At 38.3% G+C, this 22895-nt stretch overlaps 1 protein-coding gene across 3 annotated transcripts in view; it reads right to left on the bottom strand.

Annotated features, from left to right (window-relative positions):
- Positions 1–22433, bottom strand: part of MAP3K7 (mitogen-activated protein kinase kinase kinase 7) — a 68836-nt gene extending 46403 nt beyond the window's left edge. For 2 of the 3 annotated variants that reach the window (XR_006890669.1, XM_046676211.1), the window contains exons 1-5: positions 22045–22433; positions 8988–9098; positions 7848–7913; positions 7299–7344; positions 6057–6195 (exon numbers count right to left, since the gene is read on the bottom strand). Coding sequence is in view for 2 of the 3 variants with exons in the window: in XM_046676211.1 (XP_046532167.1) it covers positions 6057–6195; positions 7299–7344; positions 7848–7913; positions 8988–9098; positions 22045–22164 (482 nt within the window). In the remaining variant the exon portion in view is untranslated. The remainder of the gene's footprint in view (positions 1–6056; positions 6196–7298; positions 7345–7847; positions 7914–8987; positions 9099–22044) is intronic. The other variant, XM_046676212.1, reaches the window with a different exon arrangement.
- Between the last annotated feature and the right edge of the window lie 462 nt (positions 22434–22895).

The raw sequence follows: 22895 nt of genomic DNA, 5'->3' as shown, positions 1-22895 counted from the left end.
CCAAAGAAACCACAAGTCTGGGATAAAAAAGCCTCTGACAGTTTGAGTTTTACAACAACTCTCAGGACCCCGGATCTGCATAAGCAGGGAGTAGGCCACAAAGTTGTACAGCTTCTGAAGAGAGTATAAGCCTCTGGAGATGGACAGGGCGGAGCCTACAAAAGGGTGAGGTGAGGAGTCATGAGCAATGGATAAGGGAGTAGTTCTTCAAGGGCAGAATCAGAGTCTGATCAAGAAACCTTCCCCAATTCCACAGCAGAGGGACTAGACAAAGGAGGACTTCATCCCTACAGACCAGTAACTGCTGTATGCCTCCATTCTTCCCTTTTCCCAATGGAGACTTCCACTCACTGTCCTGTCTCTCTTCGGCCATTGCGTGTGCATGTGTGTTGGAAGCGGGAGGGAGAAGACACAGATAACTTGTGTTTTTGTTTCATTTGTTTCCAGACTGTGAGGAACCACATCCAGACCAGCTGGAGAGGACTACAAATTGTCCTAAGATCCTGGACCGTGAGCTGGATGGTGAATGAAAGAGCCTTTGGGACGTTTAATGGGCAAAGGGCATGAGTGGTTCTACCTGTGCTAATAGTAAAGATCTTGGGGGACCAAAAGGCAGACAGGGCTGAGACTGGCCAACTGCTTATCAAACCCATCCCTTCTTCTTCTGGAGCATACAGGACATTTCCCAACCTCCCTTGAAGGCAGGTGTGGCTAAGATTTAGTTGTGGCTACTGGTATGTGGGTAGAAGGGACATGGGTCACTTCTAGGTCTGGCTCAAAAAACCTCTCATAGAGGATCTCCATTCTCTTTCTTTATCTGCTAGCTGAATGCAGAGGTCCCCAAAGTCCTGGAAGATGGCAGGAGTACAAGATGGAGGGCGCCTAACTAAGGTCCTTGAATGACCATATGCAAGGTCGTCTGCCAAAAAGGAATATCTGTTTTGGATTTCACATGAGTGAGAAATAAATTCTATTGTGACAAGCCTCATACCGGCTACAGCAGGTAGTGTTAAAACAACTAATTTACTCAGCTATTAAGATTCCTTTAAGAAACTAATACTCATAATCTAAAGTTTTCATATCCCAATGTAACTTGTTACTCCTATAAAAACTAAATCTGTAAAGTATTTTGAAAGTGTAAAAAGAACTATGAAAGTAACTTTTTTATTATTACTATTTTTTATTAGCTTACTATTATTAAAATTTTTATTTTTTATTTTTATTAGCTTACTATTATTAAAAAGAAGCTAATTATATTTAAAAATATAAATCATTCTCTATATCATGACCTAAAAGGCTGATAAGCAATATATATCTTATAGCTCATTAATTCTCATCGCCTTTTTCATATCTGCTACTTAAAAGTTTAATCATTTTTAAATGCTTTTCTTAGTTCTTTTTGGTCACTTTTGATAGTTTTCATTTTTTTTGCACATTTTAATTCCTTCTTTTAGCTTTTTAAATAATTTAAGCATATATACTTTATACTATATCTGATAATTCCAAATATTTGGAGTCTTAATATTTGAGGGCTTATTTCTGCTTTGTTTATTTCTGCTGATTTTCGCTCATGGGAACTTGCATCTTTATAGGTGTGGTAATTTTTATTGTGGCTTCACATTTGATTGATCTTAATCTGCAACAATCTAAAGGCTTGGATTGAAAGTATATGACTTTAAAATGGAGTTTCACTCACTCTTAGATGTCCTGAGACACTATCAATCCCAAAGCACTTATAACCTGTCTTGTTGGGGTTTTCTTGATTGTGTAAGTAGGGCAAATGCAAACTCAAAGTAGCAGGGGGGGAGACGCTCAGTTAAGAGAGAGAAGTTTGCCTTGTCAGAACACTTTGTTTTCTAGCCCGCTTTTCTTTAAGTTGTTCCCTCCAAGGACATTGAATTTATGCAGAGGTCTCAGTTCTGCTACCTCACCTGGTACAGAACAAAGAACCTGTCTCCAGTTACACGGGGGCCAGTAAAACCTGGCGCTCACATTTTGATACTGGCCGAGGCTCACAGTAGAGCCCTTGGCTTCCATGCTTGCTTCCCACTCAGGGAGCAGTTCTCTCCACCTTTTGCCCTGATGGATTTCCCTTATTTTTTTAGTAAGATCATCCATACATGTAAAAGGATGTTTGTTGTAATATGTAGCATCTCTGGGGGTTTGCTGTAGGATGGTTTTCACTTCATCTGCTTTGCCATATTGCTGCAGTATCAAATTCTTATTATGTGAGAATAAGAATCAAAGCCATATTTCTATTCAATCCCTACAAGTACAGACAGGATGTTAGAATTTAAAAGCATACATATCACGGCTTAAACTTTATGTGCTTTTCAAAGAAGCATATGAAACCTTGCCAGTATATCAGCGTATGCTGGGATAAGTGGCAGAGAGCCTACAGAGGCCCAGGTTAAAGCTGGCATGTCTCCCTGGACCATCACTTTTACTCAGTTGTAGGTATTTTTAACATCCTAACATTAACTTTAAAACAAATAGCATGATATATGAAGTTGAATGCAAAATTCACATGCAACTTTCCTTAAGAAGGCTCTACTCTCAGACCTACTGAGATTATATTATACCATAACTTAGTTCTAGGCGGGTAAGAAAGTTTGAGAAGCACCAATTTAGAGCACTGAAAACTTTACAGAATCTCAAAACGTCAAATGATTCAGTAGCATTGTATTTTCTAAAAGCAGTTCTATAAATCAAGTTTTCCAAGTCTAAGATTGCTCCTAAGGCCAAGAATAGTTTCTATTTTAAGTAGTCACCTTCCTTAACAGGCAATAAGGAATATTATTTATCCATTAAAAATAAAGAGGTACATATCTGTGTATACTGATATGAAAAGATGTCCATGTAAGAGAAAAAAGCAAAATTGTATATAGTATAATCCAATATACACTTAAAAAATAAAACAGCGGGGGGCTGGCCTTGTGATCTAGCGGTTGGGATTGGCGCAGTCTGCTTTGGCAGCCCAGGTTTGTGGGGTCGGATGCTCGATGCAGACCTACACAACTCGTCAGCCATGCTGTGGCAGCGACCCACATATAAAATGGGGGAAGACTGGCATGGATGTTAGCTCAGGGCTAATCTTCCTGAGCAAAAAAACCCCAAAAAACTGGTTACCTTTGAGGAGTAGAAATGTGAGGCAGGAAAGACTTACGTCATATTTTTCTATAATATCTGAATTTGTTTTTAAATCATAAACGTGTATTATTTTAAAAATAACACACAATTAAAGAAAGTAAACCAAAATAATATATAAGAAGGAAAAAAATGGTCCTCATTTTCAATGTCCTTATTTCGAAGAGACTTCTAAAAATGCTCAATGCCTAAACCATTTTTACGTTTCGAGTATGTGTTGGGGGGAGGAATATAACTCTATTATGGTTAAAATGACCTAATGAAAGATTTCCAGAAAAATCTTCTGAACTTAAGATTCTGACTTTCCTACGTGCTGTATTACCTAAGCACGATCACCAAGCAGCATATTCTTACTTAGGTTTTCCTTCTGAGAACAAAGAGAAATAAAGATGCGCAGTGTACTTTGTGTCATCATACTATACTGCAGTAGTATTCAACAGCAGTATATGGGGATTCATTCTAAGGACAAGTTTTATAAATTCCTTGTATATAGTCACCCAGTTAGCTCAGTCTGTAGAGCTTGAGACACTTAAATTCCTTGTATATAATTTTGTACTAAAATTCTAACTGGAGAGATTATTTAGAAAATTAGTTTTCTTTTAGTCAAACGTAACTAAGATGAGCCAGATAAACTACTATTCTCATCTCCATAATGCCACAAATACTTCTATGATAACAGAAAGTGGAAAGAATGCTAAATGTAATTTACCTTTATATGCACTTCAACAAAAACATTTTTCCCATTTCACTGTTCTTGTTGCAACTCTTACTACTCTTTACCAAAGATAAGAACTCTGTAACTGTTTTCCCTGTTTCATTCTGGTACAATCAAGATAACACAGTAATTTTTCTGAATGACTTATATACTATTACTATTACAATTAGCACTCTTTTACTCATAAGACTTTAATAATTCACAAGCTCTGAGCATGACATTTAAGGCTCACTGAAATATGAACTTAAATTATCTTTGTAGGCTTACTTTCACACAGTTAGGACCAAAACCATACTTTTATTATTGAAGAACACGCAATGAACTTGCAAAAGATAAACAGAAAAGGGGCAAAAGCACCAACTGATACCGAATAAAACACCCAACCAAATCAGCAGGTGTCTTCTTTATATGCCATTCTGAGGAACTCTACCTGACCACAGCATCTGTACGCTGGAATTTCCAGTGACAACAAAATATAGCATGTGTGCTTGTACTTGCAATGGTACATGAAAGCATAGCCATTCCAAAGAACTTTCTTTTCCCAAGTACATTGTGAAAAATCAATTCTAATGCTAAAGCCCAAGTTGAATACTGCGTGCCCCAAAGATGATTTGCAATACTACAGGTGAGTCCAACCACAACAATGCCCAGGAGGAATGAATGACCTAGACCAGACCTCTTGTAAACATGTTAATGGTATTTATTAACAAAAAGAGAGTCCCTATCTACAATGATTTTACTAGGACATATCTGGTCTGTCTAAATAGGCTGGTTAAATAAACCTAAAATTGATGGATTTATGGGGTGCGGTTGGATGGAGAACAGAGGTAGTCATTTAAGCTGTGTAATTATAGAATAGAAAAGCTGTTAGAAAAGTTTTGTGAGATATTTTCACGTATATCGTTTAATAACTAGCCAGTTATTCCAAAGTCAAAATAGGTCCTAATGTAGAAGAAAAGGAACACTTTGGGGAGTTGCATCTGATGGTTTCTGGCTCTTGCAGGAAAAGAATGCTTTATGCCTGATGCTTGCCTGTACCCTTTGAATCATTAGGCAATTTGTTGCTGGATAAGAGTTATGATTTTCATGAGTTTGCTTTGATAATTCAGCTCTGTGTTACTATAGGGTGAATAAGGAGGACTCAATCTCCACAACCAGGAGAAAAAGCCTACGTGATTTCCTCTTTACCAGCCAGGATAGGTAGCTAAGACAACAGCCTCAGGAGTTAAAAAAAATAAAAGTGTCATGAATCTGGGGCTTAAACATTTGACCAGGGAACTGGGGAAAGAGAAATCAGTTTAAGGCTGGGAGTAGAAATAAAGTACACCAGAGAGAACAGTGATTCCAAGAAGCTGGAACCTATGTAGAGTGTATCAGATTAGACATGAGAGTGACAAGTTACATCCAGAAGGGACACTTTAATGCTTTAAACCAGTATCAAGAGAATGGAATACTTGAGACTGATTTCCTAGGGGGAACCTCTTATCTGAGGACTGATATGGCAGCCATGCGTGGTGGGGAGAGGGCATGTGGGGACTTTTTTACTTTGTCACGGGTAGATACAGAAAAAAATTAGAGAAAAAAGGGGACAATAAATACCACATGTATGTTTTCTTGAATTGAGCACCTATACAAACAAAAAACCCCAAAAGTTTTAGACTTTTAAAGTGCCTACTTAGGGAATTTTGAAGATCTTTCCAAGTCCCAGGATCCTTAAGATGGAGAAATCCGGGATGCCAGACATGCCCTTTTGCCTTCATCTGAAAGGGCAAATAATAAGCACTCCATAAATTTCTTTAGAATGTCTGCTATGGGTGGACATTGTGCTAGTTGTTAGGGATCCAGCAGGGAACAAGACAGATGTGTCTGTGTTCTCATGGAACTAACTGTCTAGGGACAATAATATATACTGCAGGTGCGAAATAAGATTTATAGACTAATGATTCTAGAAGTACGCTAATCCAAAGTAGGAGTTATTAAAAATAAAAATTTGACCAAAATAAAAATCCCACTAAAGACAAGATTCTAAAATGCAAGCTTAGATAAATGACTAAATGATAAACGGGAGTTAAAAATAAACACTCTTGATGCAAGCCAAAAGGGAATAGAAAAGAGAAACTCATGTGCAACAATCAGCTTGAATTAGGGGATGGGTGAGGGGTGGCGAGAGAGCCACCACATGACTAGAACTTACTTTGGTGGTTTCAGGTCCCTGTGAATTAGAGCTTTGGGTTGCATGCTGTGAAGATAGGCCACTCCTTGGGAACACTGTAAACACCAACTCATGGCATGGGCAGCAGTGTAATACGGCAGTGGTTCAGCCCCATGCAACACTGCAAAACAAAGGCACAAACTAAAAAGAACTTTATTGCATATAACAAAAGATACAAGGTGAGCACAAGCACAATCACAATACACATGACTGGGTATTTTTCTACACATGCTCCCATCAATCGTGCTTTTAATTCTTTTCTAAATAAAGTGATGGAAATATCTAATAATTTCAAATGGATAACTACCACATAAGTACCTAACATTCAATAGTGCTTCTATTAAATGTTATACATATATTCAAGTAAAATTAATATACATTACCAACTTTTTCATATTGATAGATCAGCCTTTGAAATAATAATATAAATTATAAGCAATATGACACACTACTATAAGAGATACAGAGAAACAGTATAGAAGGAAGCAATTTAATATGTATCAAGATGTTTACAGTGATGCTTTCTATAATAGTTAAAAACTAGAAATAGTTCACCCAAATAAAACAATGGCATATTAGATACCCACTAACAACAGATGAACACATAGGCAGTAAACATAAGTAAAAACTTACATAGAATAATGTTAATTTAAAAAATAAAATGCAACAATTTATTTTATACAAGTGGTGTAACAAGAGACAATACATTTACATATATGGTTGCTATTTCTTAGAGTGAAAGAGCTCTCTTCTATAAAGGTAACCAGATGATACACAGCTTTCTTCCATTGTTATAATTAAAATGTTCTATGAAGTGAGTTTTCAATTTTATTTTTGAAAAGAAATCAAAAGAAAGCAGAATGAAATGGAAGTATGGTTAAAGAGTTTTAAAATGAGGAGGCTCAAAGCTAAGATAGAGCAAAAGGAAAAAAAGTATGAAGATATTTTAAAATCTATTTAAAAAGCAAATTTTACTTTACTTAAATGCTTTTAACATTATGAAAAGTACCATCAATTTAAAAGATTGATATACTTAGACTTCTAAATTTCATATACTAATGTTGTAGCATCTTTTCATTTTTAATCTTGAGCTGATTTCTTTTTTTAATTACCTCCTTTTGGGACTCTGAGGGTAAATTGTGAAGAACATTAAGTAACTTATAGTTTATATTAAAAGCTTTTCAATTATTTTACTCTACTAAAGACAGGTCTAATGACACTCACCATTATATAAAGAGCCCCCTTCAGCATATTCCATCACCAGACACACCTAAAGGAAACACATGCCAGAATAATTAACTACAGAGCTGTAGCTTCTAGGGGACATCACAGATAACTTAGTTCAACCTTTGATTTTATAAATGCATTAAAAATCATTCTTTTGGCCCCTACCATGTGAATGTCACTAGAGGGAAAAAAAAGGTATCCATGATCTAAGATCTTCTCTTCTAGGGGCCCACTGTCTAAGAGTGGAGATGTACGTAAAAATATAACCACAAGAAGTTGGGGATGTTCTCCTATGCTAATGAGTAGGTGCTGTCACAGGAGATCATAAGCCTCATAAAAATATGAGGTTACTGGATAAGACGACCTAAGACAACTCCTCCAATATACTGTGTTACTCAAAGACTAGAAACAAATACATAAAGTACAATTTTTTTTCAGAAATAATGTAACATAACAAATCAACATAGCTTCATAAACTATACAACTGCACACACCTGCCATGTCATTTCTTATAGACAGGTGACAATGAAAAAGTGACAAACTTACTGGATTCAAGCAGGCGCCATATAGCTTTACAATATTAGGATGGTTCACACGGGATAACTGCCGAAGCTGTAACAAATTAAAGTTTCTTTTAAAAAGTGCTAATCTTTTTTTTTTCTAAGATTTTTTTTTTACATTTTTTTTTCCTTTTTCTCCCCAAAGCCCCCCGGTACATAGTTGTATATTCTTCGTTGTGGGTCCTTCTAGTTTTGGCATGTGGGACGCTGCCTCAGCGTGGTTTGATGAGCAGTGCCATGTCTGCGCCCAGGATTCGAACCAACGAAACACTGGGCCACCTGCAGTGGAGCGCGCGAACTTAACCACTCAGCCACCGGGCTGGCCCCCAAAAAAGTGCTAATCTTTTAAGAACTGATTTCAAAGCATCTTTAAACTCTTAGGGTTGTACAAAATGTTAATCATTAATCAACTGTGTAATCATTCAAATCACTATTTACTATGTAGCAGGCACTGTGGTCCTAAGGCCCTGCCCAGAATGGCAGAGAATCACCGCTCTAGAGCTTAGTTGGGGGACAGACATGTAAACAAATAAAGCAATGTTCAAAGTTCTATAACAGGAGTTATGAACAAGATAAGTACATGTAAGCACATATAAGAAGAAGAAATTAACTTTCCCAAGAAATGTTAGGACACCATCCAGAGATGGCATTGAGTTGACTTACGCAAAGCAGAAGAAGCCATGTCATTGTGATTATCATCATCTTCATAGCTATGGTTGAATCATCCACCTACTCTATTTTGGGCCCTGGTGGCCACTTTATAGATATTGTATAATTCTCACAACTCTGCAAGGTAGGTATTATAATTTCTATCTTAAAGATGAGGGACCTTTAAGATAAGGCTCAGAGAGGGTAGGAGAGCTGCTATACCTACAGGTAGGAAGTAGTGCAGCCAGAGTTTGAACTTTGGTCTCTCTGACCTAAAATCTGCACTCTTTCTGCCTACTTGTACACTCTTCCCTACACTCCATCTCCCAGCTCTTGAATTAATTCCCTCTTCTCCATTCCCACTACCAATGCCTTAGTAATTCCAACCTTACACTTGACAAACACTTTTTTTCATAATATTAAATTCACAATGTATCATGGGTGAAGATACGACAACAGAAATGACATCTCAACTTACCTCTACAATAAAAGCTTTCCTCTCAGATTCACTTTCTATTTGTTTAATAGCAACATCTTTTGCTCTCCACTTAGCTTTGCAAACTACTCCAAAGGCTCCTCTTCCAACAACCTGAGATTAAAAAAAAAACACCCTAAGAATTAGAAACAAATAGATCCAGCCTAACATATAACACTGAAGCCAATCTGAAAGACTAATTGAAGAAGACTTCAGAAACCAGTACTCTCTGGATTTGCCACTGAACAAGTATGAATTTTTATTAAAGTGAGGAGAGAATGACATGCACTTGTCTTTGTTTTTGAAAATTTATGGTCTAGACACTTCTTCATTCTCAAGTAAAACCAAAAACAACAAACAAAAAAGACTGTTGGAGACAAAATCAAACCAAAACAGGCAAGATGAATGGGAGGATAGAGAGAATATGGTTTAGAAAAAATAAAAAGCAGGAACATTTAAAAACTGTTTTGACCTATCATATTCATGAAATTAAAAATAGCTTTTGAATAATCCAATAGGGTGTAGACGGGAAAGGATGAAAATATAGATGGTAAAAGATTGGTGATTGTGAAGGATAGACAAAATGTGTTATTATCTACAGAATGAATTACTATTTGTCAAGAAAACGGAACTACTGCAATGCTACAACACGGATGAACCTTAAAAACACTATGCTAAGGTAAAGAAGTCAGACACAAGAGACCACATAATGTAGAATTCCATTTATATGCAATATCCAGAAAAGGCAAATCTACACAGATTGAAAGAAGATCAGTGGTTGCCTGGGGCTGAGAGTGGAAATTGGGATTAACTGTAAACAGGTAAGAGGAATCCTACCAAGGTGAGGAAAATGTTTGAAAACTGATTTATGGTAATGGTTGTAAAAACAAGTATATTTGTACAAATTATCGTACATTTCAAATGGGTGAATTTTATGATATGTAAAATATGGGTTATTAAACGTTATTTTTAAAAAGTTATAAAATAAAGATTGGCTATGTGTTGTATTATTGTTAAAGTTAACCAATGGGTACCCTCAAGGGTTCATTGTTCTCTCATGCTATTCTCTCTACTTCTATAAACTTACCATAACATAAAAAGCACAAGAAGAAAACAAAACAAAAAAATAGCTTTTGATACTTGTTAGAACAAAATCATCAGATTTTATCATTGTAAAGTTAAGTGTCCTTTACTCCGATCTTCCAACTTTCAACGGATCTAAGTACTTCGTGTCAATGCCTTTTCCTCAAGTGAAAAATCTACCTCCCAGTACAGCTCATTTTAGCATGTACTTTCTATGTAGCAGGCAATGAGCTAAGTGCTTTACTTCCATTACCTCATTTACACAACCCTAGGAGACAGGTACTAATGCTATCCTCAATGTACAGAGGAAGCACCTGGGTTTAAAGACATAAACTAACTTGCCTAAGGCTATATGGCTAGTAAATGGCAAATGCGGTTTGAAGTCAGGCAGTCTAACAGCAGAATGTTAGAGATCCTAATTTGTACACATACATCTGTATTATATATCAGAAAGTACCAGTTTCAGCTTCCCTTGGAGGAGGAGTCTTCACTTCACACAAACCTACACAAATAAATCCTGGGCACAAAACTCTTCTATAACAAAGTCAGCTGCAGCTAGGGTGATCAAATAGTTTATCATCAACATCGGCTTCTTTGTAGAGAAAGAAGGGGGTGTTAACAGTAACAAGCAGGACAGTAGTTGTAAACTGGGATGTACGGCCACTCTAGCCATTGCTCAAATTCTACTTCATACATTACGCAAAGTGGTACGGACATTTCTCATGTTGCTTAACATATAAAAACCACACAAATGGTTAACATTTATTGAATGTTTACCATGTGCCAGGTAGCTTTTCATGTATTAACACATTTAATCCTCCTCCATTTTAAAGGTAAGTAAACTGAGTCACACAGTGCAAAGTGCCCAAGATCCCACTGGTCAGTAAGTATTCAGAAAACCCAGGATTTGAAGCCTAGGGTATATAATAACCAATTCACTCTATATTCAGCTTCTATTCATCATTGGCTTAAAGGAAACTGGGCTGCCTCTAGGCCAAAGAAGGCCAGCACCTCTGGTGGTTAGTCTTTCCTTTGGTGACTTTCCCTTTTTCCCTTTCCAACCCCCCGGTACTCAGGGTCTTCCTGCTGTTTAGGCTCTTGCTCTCCTCCACACTTCTCATAAGAGAAAGGAAGCAATTATCAGTCATTTGCACTTGTCATCCAGTTACTTTAACATGAATAGGTACTGGCTAAAACTAGTAGCATTAGAATAATGGAGAGCACGCCTGGGCTCTGGAATCCACAGGCTTTAGTTCGAATCTAAGTTCCGGAACCTATTAGCAATTAATGCTGGGCAAGTTAACATCTTTCAGCTTTTGTTTTCTTGAGAGTAAAAAGGAGATGTTTACATTTTCCTCAGTGAATATCTATAAGGTTCATAAGTCAAAACCGGGCATTTCCTTAAATACTACAAAAGAACAATAAGTGCTTGGAGTTGGGTAGGAATCAGTGGAACGAGCTGTGCTACTCATTTCTCACAATTAACCACGATGAATAGCAAACAGGTCCTGAAACAAATTTCAACTTTAGGGGGATATTAGGCTAATAAGCTGTGGATGGAGACCAGCCTACCTATTGATATTACTAAGAAATAGTGATTATGAAGTAATTTAATTTATTCTTCAACCACGTATTTACAAATACATCAAGGAAACTAGTACTTAGTAGGTCTCTTCTTGCTTCATTTTCCTATTCTCAGGAATGCCCATGCACGGATTCCAAACATATATGTGGATCATGCACTTGTCACAAAAACTGTTAGGTGTGTATGACTGACTGTGATGCACAAGTGCCACCTAGTGCTGAGATGATGACTGACTCTGATCTTTTGACTTAAAAGCATGGGAACAAAATGTGGGGAAACGAGGACATGATAAACTTTCTCCCTTTTGCTTAAGAAAGCAGTTTTTTGGAACACCCTGAAAGACAAAATAGGCATATTCATGTATGATGAGAACCCATGGCCTTAAGAAGCCTCCACTCACATTAGGGCCGTAAGATATTTCATATGTATGGTGAAACAAAAGATCTAAAATGACGATAAAGAAAGTCCAAGATGCCCAAGGTTGTACACATAAACTGAAATATACGACAAAAAAAAATTGCTATGAATTCAAAGGAGTGACGTTAGAAGCAGAGTCAATGCTTAAAGAATAAAATTTCTGTGTACTTAATGATTCTGATCACTAACTGCAATGTATGGAGGCGAGTTTCCCCACACTACCAAGCAATTCTCAGATACCAGTTGGGTGTCTTGCAATTCAGCTAAATTCCGACACTCTCTAACTAGAGAGAGCATCAGATTCCATAGGTTAAGGGATCAGTTCTACAGGACTGCCCCCCCAATCCAGCTGAGCTTCTGACCAACTGACTACAGATTGAAGGTTCCAGTGACCCCCTCCTTGGGTTCAATTAATTTGCTAGAGCACCTCACAGAAAAACATTTTACTTACTAGATCACCAGTTTATTACAAAGGATATAACTCAGGAACAGCCAGATGGAAGAGATGCACAGGGCAAGGTATGGGGAAAGGGTGCGGAGCTTCCAAGCCCTCTCTGTGGACTGCTCTCCCCGCGTCTCTACGTGTTCAACAACCCTGAAGCTCTCCAAACCCAATCCTTTAGCGTCTTTATGGAGGCTTCATTACACAGGCAGGACTGATTAAATCACTGGCCATTGGTAACTGATTCAACCTCCAGCCCCTCTCGTCTCCCCAGAGGTGGGGTGGTGGTGGTGGCGGGGGTGGTGGTGTTGGGATTAAAACTTCCAACCCTCTAATCACATGATTGGTTCTCCTGGCAACCAGCCCCGATTCTAAGGTGTGCTTCAAAAGTAACTCATTGACATAAAAAAAGACATAAAAGAAAAAAAGAGAGAGACATTTTTATTGCTCTCATCACTTAGGAAGGAAATTTGGAGGGCTTTGGGAGCTGTGAGCCAGGAACCACGGACAAAGATGGAATATATATGAGAAATATATTTTCGTCATCTGAATGACTAAACATATATTTCTTATAAAACACCATATCACAGTATTAAAAAATGACTTTCCATTTTTTCAAATGGCACAAATGTGGGGTTATTAGGGGTGAAAAAAATATATATATATAAAGAATTGACCCCCTACCTTCATGGGATGCAAGTGAAGTAGAGAAGAAATTCAAGACAAAATAATAACACAATTTTTTAAACATCAGCTGAAGAGAGCCAAAGGTGAGAGGCTGTGAAGGTGGCTCAAGAATCACCTCCTCCCCTTCTGGGATACACTTATGGATGTGAGGGCAGAAAGGACTTAACCCTCACCCAGTTCTCACTGAGATGCCCAGGAGGAGGCAGCCTCATAGAATATACTTTGCCAACACGGGAAGCTACAAATGAGTAAGACTGGCAAGGGAGATAGGTAGCGGGAGGCCCTACTCATGTTATCTCAGCCCCAACAGACATGGAAATGATACAGAAAAACTCTTCCCACGAGAAAAGCATGGTAACTGAAAATTAAAGACTATTCTGACAGTAGGAAGGAGGCTTGCGTAGGGCAGAGCGTTGGCACACATATCAGAGGCTGTAGACGGCTCAAAGACAGGGAACTAAATGTAGAGCTCAGCTGAGTTTCAAGGATCAATGAACATCAAAGCGGAAGGCCTAGTCAGTGAGCAGAAAGAAATGGGCAAGGTGTCCTGCTTTCAAGGGGAAAAAGTGAGGCTTATGCCAGGACAATGATGAACTTCATTTGTTTACTCCCTAAACCAATATCTCTTCAATGTCTACTATATTCAGGTGCCATTTGGGATACCAGAGATAGAGCAGTAAATAAGACAAAGGCCCTGATCTATATGGAGTGTACTTTCAATTAAGGGGAGAAAGGACAGTCAATAGATAAAAAGATGAATAAGAAAAGTATTAGACTAAAAAAATGCCATGTAGAAAACAAAAACATAAGAAGGTATGACAAAGAGACTGGTGGAAACTTCAGGCCGACGAGCAGAGGAAGGCCATCTGAGAAGGTTACTACCTTGATATTTGAATGACTCAAGGAACAACCAAAGAAGAAACAACTAATGTAAAGGGAAAAAAAACCCCTCATTCCCTATTCAACAATATTTGAACCCCATCTATAGGCTAGGTACTATCCTAGGCACTCAAGACATAGAAGTGAACAAACCAAACAAAAATCCTTGCTCTTACTCCTCCTATTCTTAGGGAGGGAGGTAAATAAAGAGAAAGCAAGGCATATAAGAAAAAGATATAATATTTTAGAAAATGCTAAGTGTGCTAAGAAAAGGAGCATAATTTTGTGTGTGTGTGTATTCCTCCCCAATGCAATTTTAAACAGGGTAGTCCTGCAAGGCCTCGCTGAGAAAGGTGCCATTTTAGTGATGACCTGGAGAAATACTTGCAGTGTTTGGTGTGGGCGGTGCATAGTAGGAGAAGGGAAGAGTGATGCAAGCTGAGGCTGGAGACAGAGGCAGTCTGGATTCTGATCGGCTCTCTGCACCATGAAAAGGAGTTTTGATTTCAGTCTAAGTACAAAGGGAAGCAAGTGGAGGAATTTAAGGAGGAGACACATAATATGATTTTACATTAAAAAAAAAATCATTCTAACTTTCATGTGAAGAATGGATTGTAGGAAAGTTAAAGTATATAAATAAGACCAGGAAGGAGACTATTACAGCAGCCCAAGCAAGAGAGAATAGCTCTCCTAACGAGGACAAGCTTAATGGCAGTGCAGAAAAATGGGCAGATCTGGGATATGTTTTAGAGGTAGAGTCAAAAGAGCTTGCTGATGGTCTCCATGCAGCAGGAAAGGTGGAGAGGAAAAGAGAAGAATCAAGGATAACGTCTAGATTAGGCAACACTTTAATGAATGAGAAGAGAGAATAGAGCAAGCAGATTTTTGTTTTTTTAATAACAGTGAGTTCTGTTTTAGCCATATAAAGTTTAAGATGCGTATTAGATACCTGAGTGGAGATACCCAGAAACAAAGCAGAAACATGAGTTGAGGAAAAGTCAGGCAGGAGATAAAAGCTTGGGAGAGTCATCAGCATTTAGTTGGTATTTCTAGTCAATCAACGGGAAGAGATCACCAAAAAATAATATGTAAATACTGGGGTCCCAGAACTGAGGTCTGAAGCACTTCAACATTTAAAACACAAACAGAGGAGAAAGAACCAGAAAAACTGAGAAGGAGCAATCAATAAGGAAGCAGGCAAACCAGGAGAGTGTCACAAGAAGCCAAAAGAAGACTTTCAAGAAGAAAGCAGACAGAAAAACAGCAAAAGCATTAAGCCAATGGCTCTCAAAATGCGGTCTCTGGGGCAGAAGCACCAGCATCACCTCAAAATTTGTGAGAAATCTAATTTCTCAGATTCCAACCCAGAATTACCGAGTCTGAGAGTAGGGCCCAGAAATCTGTGTTTTAACAAGCCCTTCCGGTGATTCTGATGTTTGAGAATGACTGTATTAGGTTACATTAAACACATAATTAACAGTAAGACAAGATACTTCAGTGGAAGCCATCACAAATACCAGAGAGCCCTCCCCTGCTGTCGATATTATTTATGAAAGTTTTCCAGGGCACTGAGACAGGAAGAAAGAAAAAGGAGAATTCTCGTGAGCAATCCACTGCTTTTCGTGAAACATGGTAGATCAACAGAAAAGAAAGGCAGAGATGGCAAATTAAGACAGTGGGAACTGAGGTAAACAATGAAAAAGCTAATAATCAAACTACAAACACTGAAAGGAAGTCACTTTTTACTTACTATTAAATTTCGAATTCAAGTTCACAAATCAAATATGCTTTTTGGATTGCATTCATATCTGAATAATATACATTTCTTCAACACATTATCATTAACAATTATTTTGAATGACAGTTTTCCCCAAAGATCAACTTTCACCAGGAGTGTAAAAAAGGGGGCTGGCCTGGTGGCGCAGCGGTTAAGTTTGTGTGCTCTGTTTTGGCGGCCTGAGGTCCCCCAGTTCGGATCGCAGGCGTGGACCTATGCACCGCTCATTAAGCCATGCTGTGGCAGGCGTCCCAATATAAGGTGGAGGAGATGGGCACAGATGTTAGCTCAGGGCCAATCTTCCTCAGCAAAAAGAGAAGGACTGGCAGTGGATGTTAGCTCAGGGCTAATCTTCCTCCAAAAAAAAAGAGTGTAAAAAGGGGCAGACATCCAAAGTATAAGTAACTCTCCCATCAAAGACATCCATCCAAAATGGTGAACCTAGAAATAAATGTTTTAGATATTTTTCAAAATCCCTCATCTGTAAAAATAGAAGAACAGAGGAGTTCAAAGAGTACTTGGGTTTTAAAAGGGAAGTCAATTTAGAAATATTTCCTTCTAAATTTATGGATGTTTTCTAAATTAAAATGTTCTTAGATTAATTCTCTTATGATATGCATCCTTCCTCCTGTGGTTCAGCCTCTTGGTTTCGGGTCCACAACTTTAGTCTCATACAGTAAAGCAGATTTAAACTTAATTTCGTTTTTTTCCCCCTCAGGGAAAGATTTGCCCTGAGCTGACATATGTTGCCAGCTTTCCCTTTTTGTTTTTTCCTCCCCAAAACCCCAGTACATAGTTGTATATTCTAGTTGTAAGCCCTTCTAGTTTTTCTATGTGAGCAGCTGCCACAGTGTGGCTACTGATAGACGGGTGGTGTGGTTCCGCTTCCAGGAAGCGAACCCAGGCCGGTGAAGCACAGCACGCTGAACTTTAACCACGAGACCATCAGGGCTGGCTCTAAATTTAACTTCTTAACAAAAAATATAACAGAAGTACATGAGAGATGGTATACAGAATATTTCCGTGTGATTAGTATTAAAAGGCATAAAAATCAAAACCAGAATTTGTTGTCTGTATTTAGAGAAAGTAATTCCTTTAAAGACTAATTTTCTTTAGGACGGAAGACTACTCCATTCCTTCATCCAAGTCAAATTATTAAAAACAAAAAAACAGCTAAACTAGACTAAATGGAACAGGACGTATGCCCTTGCGCTCTTAGTTTACTAAGAAATAATTCTTAATTGTCCCCCATTCATATTATTTTTAGTTCAGTGACTATAGCTGTCAGTTTGGTTTGGCCCTGTTCTGTGGACTATGTGAATAGACCCTGGCTATGCTGCCATTGCTCTGGCTAGAAATTTGGAACATGACAGAACAAGCATAGATCTTACATTTATTAGTTAGAACTTGGAGCCTCCAACTATTTCAGAACTTCAATATCTATTAATAAACTGTGGCAGAGTGCAATTGCCATTTGCTGACAAGACAGATTTGATAACACAAAAGTAAAGCTTTGATTATTCAAACTTTCTTTTGAATTGTTCTTGTAGTCTTTTAAAGCCTGTCATAAGACATCTGACCCATTTAATAGGCTTTTCTTTCAAATAATATGCCCTTGTCATCTTTTAAGCTACACATGCACAATATAAAAGTTATTGCTGTGTCTACCTCTTCACTGTGATAACAATTCCAGGTTTCTACTGAAACCAACGACCACTAAATTTCACATGGAAGAGTTTATTAATAATTTTGGATATCCATAATTAAAAACTGACTAATAAATCTATGGACTCAGTTTATTCAGGCCACTATAAATTAGGTTTTTCTCTATTATCAGTTGCCCATATACCTATAACCTAAAACTACAAAATATATATCACTGTCAAAGTTCTTTCTTCATTTCCCCTTAAACAAAATTTTTGTGTCGCTATTATAAAGCTTAAGAGCATATAAATGCTGCAATGTTTATACACGCTTTGCTCATATGCTACACTTAGGTCAACACTGTGGGTCTCCATTTAAAAAAGCAACCATGCCAAAGAGGGTCTTTTTAGCATTTTAGTAAAGGCCCACCAATAAACGGCTTACTCATGGCATCTTATCCTTTACAGCATCTTTTGCCCCTGCTAGACAAAAGTTATTTGCTAGGTATAAAGGAATCAACATTTGGAAAGAGAATTAGATTTCATTTCTAGTGTAAATGCTGCCTTAAATCACTACATTTATCTTAACCACTGGTTTTTATAACATGTAATTTAAGAGAACCAGATGGGAACTGAATTCTCATGATTATGCTGTGGTAACTTCATTTATTCATTCAACAAATATTTATTAAAAAACTTTCTAGGTGCTAAGCATTGGAGTTACAAGTGTGAGTAAGGCACCTTACATTTTGCTGGGGGATATACAATTCTGGGTACTGATAAGTGCCATGAAGGATAACAGAAGTGACAAAGACCTAGTGTGCTCAGGGAATGCTCCTCTACGGAAGCAACATTTGAGGTGAGACTTGAACAGTGAGAAGGAGACAGCCATGCAAAGTTCTGGGGGGAAGGGCATTCTAGCCAGAGGAACAACTGCAAAGACAATTCCTCTTAGTGCCCTTCCTAATCTATGATGCTTACTTCATTCACAATCCAGTTTCAAACTCTCTTCCACTCAATGGAGCCTTCTGTGATTAACGCTATTTTGGCTTAAGTGCTCAATTTACATTATATTCATAGTTTTAAATTTATGGTTCTGAAAATGTAATTATTTACTGTTCTGTATTTACTCTAGTCTCACAGTAAGTCAAAAATTTTAAGGAGAGAACTCTAGGATTATTCTATTCGTCTTTCACAGTACCTTAGCAGTATTCGTGCACAGGAGGAGAGTATTCAACTAACTACTGTAAAGGAAATCAGTATTTTGTTTCCCCATCCTCAGAATGAGGTTTGGTTACAGAATATTTCAGAAAGAACTAAAACAACACTGTAAATAAATCCCACGGAAAGAGCAACTGACTCAGAAGTGAGAAACTGCAAATTCAATTGCCAGCTCTACCATTTACTTAGGCATGAGGTTTCTGGCAAATCAAACTCTGACCAATTGTCAAGATCTGCAAAATGGGGATATCACTTGCCCTGTCTAACCAGGATTACTTGGTCACCAACTACATTCCACAGAAGATGATCACTGTCAAAGTTTACCATGGAAATAGAGCATAAATACTGGAAACAACAAATGTGTTTTCATTTTAGAACCGGAAGAGACCTTAAATGATCTTGTTCAATCTCACATTTTACACGAGAAAGTAGAGACCCAGAAAAATGAAGTGCCTTGCTCAAGGTTACTGAAATACATTATGGCAGAATCAGTACAGCATCTAAATTTTCTAAATACCCAGCCCAGTTCGCTTTTCACTACTCTGCAGTGCCTTTACTGCTTCTTGCAACCTCGTCCCCAATGTACATACCTCACAATTTATTCTAACATTTTTATACTCAGATCCAGAATGGTAAAAACTAAATGACTTAAAAAAAAATACCTACATACATTTCTGAAGCTGAGACCTTACATAATTTGATATCAGAATTCAATTTAGGAAACGTCACGCTGATATTACTGAGTCAAAATATTAGGAATGTAAGGATTAAAATCAGCTGATGCTTAAAAAATATGCACTATTAAATGACTGCAAATTTGGTCTGTGGTTGGAGTATTTTTTTTACATAGTTTCTAACTGAATTGATAGGATGCTAATTCAATTACATTGCTATCTGAAAAATATAGAATATAATTTTATTTATAGGCAATATATTTGTACCATACAAAATACTGAAAACAATGTAAAATACTTTTTGTTTCTGGTCATCTTCCTCTGTTCTCTTATTCATGATTTTGACTTAGAAGCAGATTCTAAGATGAGAAATAGTTATTGAGTGCCCATGGTGCACCCTGGATTATATAACACTGTTTTAATGTGGGCAAATGATGATGGAAATTATGTAACAGTCTCAACATTAGAAAGGTCCAAATTCAATCTTTAAAGTGAAAATAAACTGATATTAAAAAAATGTATGTGCAAGTGAAGAATATGATGGAAATTATGTAATAGTCTCAACATTAGAAAGATCCAAAGTCAATCTCTAAAGTGAAAATAAACTAGTATTAAAAAATGAAAAAAAAAAAACCCAAATGACTGCCTAATATTAGAAATTCTCATCTAAAACCAAAAATCTACTCCTCAAGAATGTCCTAAATATACCAAAGAAAGGTTGAAACATTATCTAAACTGAAAGAGGGTCTTGGGAAACATAAAAATCTAATCAGAAGTTAAATGGCTTTGGTGGAAGAGCAACAAAATGATGTCTCCTTAGTAACTTTCATTCTTCCAAGAAGCAAGAATATAAGTGCTTTAGAAAGTAGTGTGTGAAAACTACGGTTGTAAGAATCAAATGATGTAAGTCTGTGAAAGCATTTGTTAGACTATGAAGCACAAGTTATTATTATATAACAATTTGTAGTCTACAAGCATAGCAGTTTGCCACAGAGTAGACGTAAATGCTTATTTAAAAACTGCAATTCTTTTATACTGACTCACTGAAGTTTTATTCTTAAAAAAGAAAGAATGTTAGCCATGAAAGCTGGATCAACTATCCACTTCTGAAAAAGGAATTTATCATAGCCTCAACAGAAAACACACATACACACACAAAAATTCCCCTCTCTTCAAAATACAGGTCCTTCTTTTAGCCATGTGACCTTAAAGCAGGTCACTGTCTCTCTCTGGAACTGTTTCCTAGTAATATGTGTCAGGCACTGTGTTGGGTGTCTTGCACATACTGCCTAACAGGATCTGTTATACAGATAAAATGAAATAGAAATTATTATCCCTATTTTACAGTTAAGTAAAGTAAAGCTCAAAGGGGTTAGTTAGGAAACTTGCTCTAAATCACACACCTAATAAGCTGCATAACTGATATTCTGAACGTTCCTCTAACTGCAAAGGCCTCCTTCCCACTTACACTACCTTGTAAAATGAGGTTGTTCTCAGTGATCTCTAAGGTCACTTCATGCAATAAAAAAATATGACTGAGTAATCCATTATTCTTCCAAAACCTGCATAGAAAAAATTTTATTTGTTGAATGATAATTATCTCACTACTTTCAGCTTGCCATTCCCTAAAAATAATTTTGGATTTTTAAAGTAGAGATAACTCTTTGAGAATCTACAATAGAGAACGTACAGGTTCTTTACAGCATATTAAGCAAAGGGCTTAATAATCTTTAAAAATGATAAATAAATGGCAACTGATAAATACTATTTTCAACCAAAGTTTTAAGACTTTCTGAAGTGTGTCTTTAAAATATATATACACAGTTTTTACTTTTCTAAATTTTATGGTCCTTATAACCAATTTACTCCTCTGTGAATCTGAAAAGCAGCAATGTATTAAAGGCACATTATTACTTTGCTCTAAAATAACACAAATTATTGCAGAATAAAGAATGGATTCAGGTTTTCTAACAGCGATTTGTCTGGTGGTATATTCTGGTTGTCACGGAAATCATTAGTTATCTCTTCAGAAAATGCTACTGGAAATATCTTTTCTTCTAGACCAGTCTACATTACTAATGGTGAAATTCATCTAAATTAGTGAAACTGAAGGCAGAAGATTTAATATTACGACTACTGCTCTGCGGAATCGGCGAAACTGAGAACCATTCGGTACTCGGGAAACACTTTATTAGACACGATGATGTGCTAATTTACCAAGCATTTATTGAGCATCCACTACGTGCCAGGCACTGCGCTAGAAGTCGAACAGAAAACAATCCTTGGCCCTTAAGAACACCACGTCTTAGTGAGTTGAAACTCCAAAGCGGCCGCGGTCTTTGATGAATTTACTACTTACAGACATAATAACTGGAGGACCACACTACCTCACCAGTCCATCCTTCTGTTTGAGATGACCCAAATCCAGGCACTAGACTATCAAATCCAAACTCAAGAGTGCCGAAGTGAGAAAAAAAGAGCGCTACCCCGGAGCAGCTGAACGCGGAGAGTCCCCTTTACACCCAGTCTCTGTGGGGACTCCGGGGTGGACCCTGCGGGGCCCGGAGGGTGAGACGGGAGGCGCCTTAAGAGCCGGGCCAAAGCAGAAGCGGCGACGGGCGGGGCCGGAGCCCCGTGCCAGGCCTCGCTCACCTCTTCCACCTCGATCTCCTTGTAGTCGATCTCTTCAAAGTTGAGGACTTGGGAGGGGGCTTCGATCATCTCACCGGCCGAAGACGAGGAGGAGGAGGAAGCGGCAGAGGCTGTAGACATGATCCCTCGCGGAGCCCGGGGGGCCAGGGAAGGCTGCCGCCCGGACACTCCGGGGGAGACACGCGCCCACCCGCCTCCGGACCGACCTTCACCCTGGAGCCACGGCGATGCGTGGCGGGGACAGAAGCAGCGGCCACAGCCGAGTCCCGGCTCCGGCTCCGCTGCGTTTTCCGCCGCCGGGCCCCGCCCACTAAACTTCCGGTTCCGGCCAGAAATCGGAAACAGGAGGAAGGCCGTGAGCTCGAGGGAGGGGAGGGGAGAATTTTGTGACTGAGACGGAGAAAGGAAAGACAGGTTGGGGGGTGGAGTAGGGGAGGGTGAGAGGCTATCTTGGACTTGTAGAACAAATTTCGCGAGATCTTTGTTAAAGGGCCTCCGCAACCGGATGATACCGCGAGAGCTGACGCAGTGTCGTAATTAAAATGCGCGAACGGAAGTGGCGCGGAGGGCGCCGGAGTGTCGGTGCGGTTGGTCCTTTAGGAACCCGCGGGAAAGATAAAAAGCCAAGCTCTTAACTCTGGTTGGCGTCCTGTGTTAAGACCCCACTTCCTTTTTTCTCTGAGACCTGCAGACGGACGGGATAGTGTTGAAGTGAATTTTTGTGACGAAGCTTAGTTTTCAGCTAAGCTAAAAGTAAGCTGAGAGGAATTGTTTCTTTAAGAAGCTTTGGAAAACGTGTTTCCCCCAATGTGGTGCCTGGAAGGAAGGAGTTGCTACTGTTACTTTGAGCC

The sequence above is a fragment of the Equus quagga genome, chromosome 11 (assembly GCF_021613505.1).
Source record: "Equus quagga isolate Etosha38 chromosome 11, UCLA_HA_Equagga_1.0, whole genome shotgun sequence".
Classification (NCBI taxonomy): Eukaryota; Metazoa; Chordata; class Mammalia; order Perissodactyla; family Equidae; genus Equus; species Equus quagga.
This window is presented reverse-complemented; position numbering and strand designations above follow the sequence as displayed.